This window comes from Rattus norvegicus, chromosome 1, assembly GCF_021556685.1.
Source record: "Rattus norvegicus strain SHRSP/BbbUtx chromosome 1, alternate assembly SHRSP_T2T, whole genome shotgun sequence".
Lineage (NCBI taxonomy): Eukaryota > Metazoa > Chordata > Mammalia > Rodentia > Muridae > Rattus > Rattus norvegicus.
In genome coordinates, this window is record NC_141534.1 from 85,082,571 (window position 1) to 85,088,076 (window position 5,506).

A 5,506-nucleotide genomic window follows, 5' to 3' on the forward strand; every position below is an offset into this window, starting at 1 on the left:
CCTGATAGTTTTGGTCACTGAATATCGCAGAAAACACATTTCTCTGAAGATGTGATGAATACTGTGGGATATGTAGTCTCTCATGCTGACCTTTGTGTTCTGCCTATCAGCTGCTCAGCTCTAAGTTGTGAGCAAAGTAAATAGATAAAAATCAAATGAAATGCCTCAGAATAGTGCTGGGTAACCTGTAGAGTAGAATGAGAGGCAAAGAGTCCCACAGGGAAAGAATAAGAATTTAGTAATCACTATGCTGACAGAAATGTATGTGCGGTCCAAACACTAAAGGTCATGTACACACATTACTACATATGTGATAGAAGCAAATGTTGCTGTAAACATGAAAACATTGATACTTAATGTTAAAGAAATAATATTAACTACTAGATAGAAATGATGGCTCAACAGTTAAAGACCATTAACTGCTCTTACAGAGATCCAGTGTTTGATTCCAAGGCTTTTATATAATGTACAGACATGCAGGCAAAACACTCATATACCTGGTATAAATAATTTTTAAGTCCCTCATAACATGAACATTTGGCTTTCACGTAGGTCAACATATCCTTCTGCCTGAAATAATAGAATTCAGGATGTTTGGGTGGACTCGACCCTTTATTATTCTCAACACTTTATTTTATCCCCTAAGATGGCCAAGAATCCCAGGAATGCAGTTGCTAAAGTGTCATCTATGGACCTAACATTGAAATGAGTTTTACATTTCTCCAGTTGGTGGTGGTGCACAACCTTGAACCCAGCACTTGGGAGGTAGAGTTAGGTGGATCTCTGTGAGTGTGAGGCCAGCCTGGTCTACACAGCAAGTTCCAGACAGGGCTACACAGAGAATCCCTGACCTGAAAAACCAAAAGAAGATACAAAGAAGAGGAGGAGGAGGTAGAAGAGGAAAGGAAAGAATTGGACATTTCATCCATTCTCTCTGCTCCTGAGCAGTATATTTTTCTACAAACACCATTTATATTTTTTGAATACAGTTCATTCATTTGGTACTCTAGACCTAACAAACCTGACCCACATGAACATCATGCTTTCAGGTGACACCATCTTCCAGATCTTTCTCATATTGCAGTTCAGTCTTGGTGTTCTAGGGAACTCAGCACTATTGTTGTTATATATATACACTTTTGTCTTCAGGCCTTATTATAAGAAGTTGATAGATTCAGTTTGTATTCACCTGACAATAGTCAATATTTTGCTGATCATATTCCTATTGACAAAAGATATCATGTTATCCTTTGGAGTAACCAATTTTCTGGATGATATCGGTTGTAAGGCAGTCTTGTTTTCATTCAGAGTCAGCCGGGGTCTGTCCATCTGCAGCACCTGTGTTTTAAGCACGTTCCAAGTCATCACCATCACTCCCAGTACTTCTAAGTGGGCCTGGCTTAAGCCTAAACTGTCTACATGGATTTTTTCTTCCTTACTTTGCTCCTGGCTTATTAACATACTCATCTATGGATATATGCTTCCAATGGTAGTAGCCAAATCCAATAATACTCTTGCTGGCTATGGATATTCAGATGGTTATTGTATAAACAAGCACCCTGGGAACCAAAATTTAGGGTCATTTTTTAGCATTATCCTTATTCATGATCTCTTCTATGTGACCATCATGATGTGGGCCAGCCTCTACATGGTGATTTTCCTCTACAGACACCGCAAGGGAGCCCAGCATCTCCGCAGCCCTAATCTTTCCTCCCAGACATCTCCTGAGCGCAAAGCCACCCACAGCATCCTGTCTCTGGTTAGCTGCTTTGTGTTAATTTATTGGTTGAACAACTCTGTCACTCTTTATGGCTTTTATGCAAAGGAAAAAATTCCAAAACTGGAGTCAGTAAATTCACTTTTGACAACATGCTACCCAACCATCTGCCCTTTTTTACTCATGAAGAATAATAAAGTTATTCTGCAATTCATTTCTTCATTTTCTGTACTGAGAATGACCTGTTTTCAAAGTTCACTCCATGACTGAACAGAAACACCCACGTCTAGGCAATAAAACAATGTCTTAACAATTTTCATAGAATTAAGAATTTGAATGCAGACCTAGCTGGTTTGGTTTGCTTTGCTTTGCTTTACTTTGGTTTGATTTTTTTAAACAGGGTTTATCTGTGTGGCCTTGGGTGTCCTTCAACTCACTTTGTAGACCGGGTTTGCCTTGAACTCACAGAGACCTATAGGCCTCTGCCTCCCACATGCTGAGATTAAAGGCATGTGCCAAATAGAATTACATCATATACCCACCTCTTTTTCTTTCCTCCTGACCCACCCAACAACCTTCCCTTAAACCTTCCCTCTCCTATTCCATCCCCCACATACACTGTTAAGTTCATAGCACTTTGTCCCTCAATTATGATCGTTACACACAGGTGTATGTGTGTGTATATATGTATATGCACCAATATATAGATATACCATATGCTAAATCTATTTCTGTTGTTTGCATACATAATGACCACTCTGCATTGGACAACCAATAAAAGAGTTCATCCTGGGAGATGCTAATTCTCCTTCAAGCAGTCCTAAGTTGCATATAAGTTTTTGTCTAAGATCAGTACCTCCATGAGAATCCCCCCAAGTTAATTTGTCCATTGTTATTGTCATTGTGTCCATCTTGATTATATAGCCATTTGTAGATGAGACTCTTTCATGGCAAACTTACTGGTATTCTGGCTCTTAAAATCTTTTTACCTCCTCTTCTGCAATGTTCCCTAGGCCATAGATGCAGGAACTTTGGTGTAGAAGTAGCCATTGGAGTGGGGCTCCACACAATCTGTTGATATCTACAACACTGTGGTCAGTTTTTGCTTTCTGTGATGGTCTCTTTTTGATCTGAGGATTTGGAACTAGGAACCAAATATGAAAAAGAATATGCACTTATCATTCTGGATCTGATCATCCATACTTTTCTAATGAATTCAAATAAAACATTTTCAACAATCTTGCCATGACTGCAATCCTTTGATATGTTATAAGCTTCTCTATCTGGGGTGAATGTTTTCTTACATAACCCAATATAAAATCTTCTGCAACTGCTGGCAACTAAGCACAACATTTTGTATTCAAACTTGAATTGGATTGGAGTGTCTGCCAAGAAAAACCTAGTAATACATTTACAGCATTTCCAACTCCCCCTTAGGCCCTCACACTCCCCTATCACCCTACTCTTTCTCAAACTCATGGACTCTTCCTTTATAATTATTACTATTATATACATATACTTACACATACATATTATACATTGAATATATGTAAACTACTGAATCCTGTTAGTGTTGCTTGTCTGTATCTGTTTCAAAGGCTGATTACTTAAGGATGGATAAAATCTCAGGGGCTTTATACTGATTCCCCTTCTCTCAGCAGTCATCGATTCCCTATAATTCTTCATTTGGGGGTGAGGTCTTGTGAAATTGTCCCAACCATTTTGGCATCTCCGCTGGTGCTGTCATTATGCAGGTATCATCTGGACAACCACATTGTTGAGATTGCATAGTTGCAGCTTCCCTGTCATGTACTACAGTAACTATACTAGTCTTATGGGACTTACAATCTGTGGAACCCCTCTTCTAATGTCGACTCTGAGATTGAGGGGTAAAGATTGCATTGTATTAATTGAGAATGGGTACCCCAAGGTCACTTCTGAATTTTGATAAGTTGTGGCTCTCTACGGTAGCCTACGTCTGCTGCAAAACAATCTCCTGAAAGAACAGGAATTCAAGGCCCATACCTAAACATAGTAAAAGCCATATACAGCAAACCAGTAGATAACATTAATCCAAATGGAGAGAAACTTTAAGCAATCCCACTAAAATCAGGGACTAGACAAGGCTGCCCACTCTCTCCTTACTTATTCAACATAGCTCTTGAAGTTCTAGCCAGAGCAATCAGACAACAAAAGGAGGTCAAGGGGATACAGATCGGAAAAGAACAAGTCAAAATATCAATATTTGCAGATGATATGATTGTATATTTAAGTGATACCGAAAGTTCTACAGGAGAACTACTAAACCTGATAAACGCATTTAGCAAAGTGGCTGGGTATAAAATTAACTCAAATAAATCAGTAGCCTTCCTCTATACAAAAGAGAAACAAGCCAAGAAAGAAATTAGGGAAATGACACCCTTCATAATAGTCCCAAATAATATAAAATACCTCAGTGTGACTTTAACCAAGCAAAGTGAAAGATCTGTATGATAAGAATTTCAAGTCTCTGAAGAAAGAAAATGAAGAGGATCTCAGAAGATGAAAAGATCTCCCATGCTCATGGATTGGCAGGATTAATATAGTAAAAATGGCCATTTTACCAAGAGCGATCTACAGATTCAATGCAATCCCCATCAATTCCAACCCAATTCTTCATAAAGTTAGACAGAAAAATTTGCAAATTCATCTAAATAACAAAAGACCCAAGATAGCTAAAACTATCCTCAACAATAAAAGGACTTCAGGGGGAATCACTATCCCTGAACTCAAGCAGTATTACAGAGCAATAGTGATAAAAACTGCATGGTACTGGTACAGAGACAGACAGATAGACCAGTGGAATAGAATTGAAGACCCAGAAATGAACCCACACACCTATGGTCACTTGATTTTTGACAAAGGAGCCAAAACCATCCAATGGAAAAAAGATAGCATTTTCAGCAAATGGTGCTGGTTCAACTGGAGGTCAACATGTAGAAGAATGCAGATTGATCCATGCTTATCACCCTGTACAAAGCTTAAGTCCAAGTGGATCAAGGACCTCCACATCAAACCAGATACACTCAAACTAATAGAAGAAAAAGTGGGGAAGCATCTCCAACACATGGGCACTGTGGAAATTTTCCTGAACAAAACACCAATGGCTTATGCTCTAAGATCAAGTATCGACAAATGGGATCTCATAAAACTGCAAAGCTTCTGTAAGGCAAAGGACACTGTGGTTAGGACAAAATGGCAACCAACAGATTGGGCCTACAACAGTTAGAGGCCTTATATCCAAAATATACAAAGAACTCAAGAAGTTAGACCGCAGGGAGACAAATAACCCTATTAAAAAATGGGGTTCACCAGATGCCCTTCAAGAGAGGAATGGATACAGAAAACGTGGTACATCTACACAATGAAATATTACTCAGCTATCAAAAACAATGACTTTATGAAATTCATAGGCAAATGGAGGGAACTGGAAAATATCATCCTGAGTGAGGTAACCCAATCACAGAAAAACACACATGGTATGCACTCAGTGATAATTGGCTATTAGCCCAAAGGCTTGAATTACCCTAGATGCACAGAACACATGAAACTCAAGACAGATGATCAAAATGTGAATGCTTCACTCCTTCTTTAAAAGGGGAACAAGAATACCCTTGGCAGGGAATAGGGAGGCAAAGATTTAAACAGAGGCAGAAGGAACACCCATTCAGAGCCTGCCCCACATGTGGCCCATACATATACAGCCACCCAATTAGACAAGATGGATGAAGCAAAGAAGTGCAGGCCAAC

General features: G+C 39.1%; 1 protein-coding gene across 1 annotated transcript; it reads left to right on the top strand.

The window, feature by feature from the left end:
• The first annotated feature begins 1,039 nt into the window (after positions 1–1,039).
• Positions 1,040–1,987, top strand: Vom1r56 (vomeronasal 1 receptor 56). Its single transcript, XM_087603195.1, has one exon. It carries the CDS (start codon positions 1,040–1,042, stop codon positions 1,985–1,987), a length of 948 nt encoding a protein of 315 aa, XP_087459321.1.
• Positions 1,988–5,506: the final 3,519 nt, after the last annotated feature.

Coding starts and splice junctions, on each gene's coding strand:
- Vom1r56 (XM_087603195.1), top strand. CDS start 1,040: ATGCTTTCAGGTGACACCATCTTCCAGATCTTTCTCATATTGCAGTTC.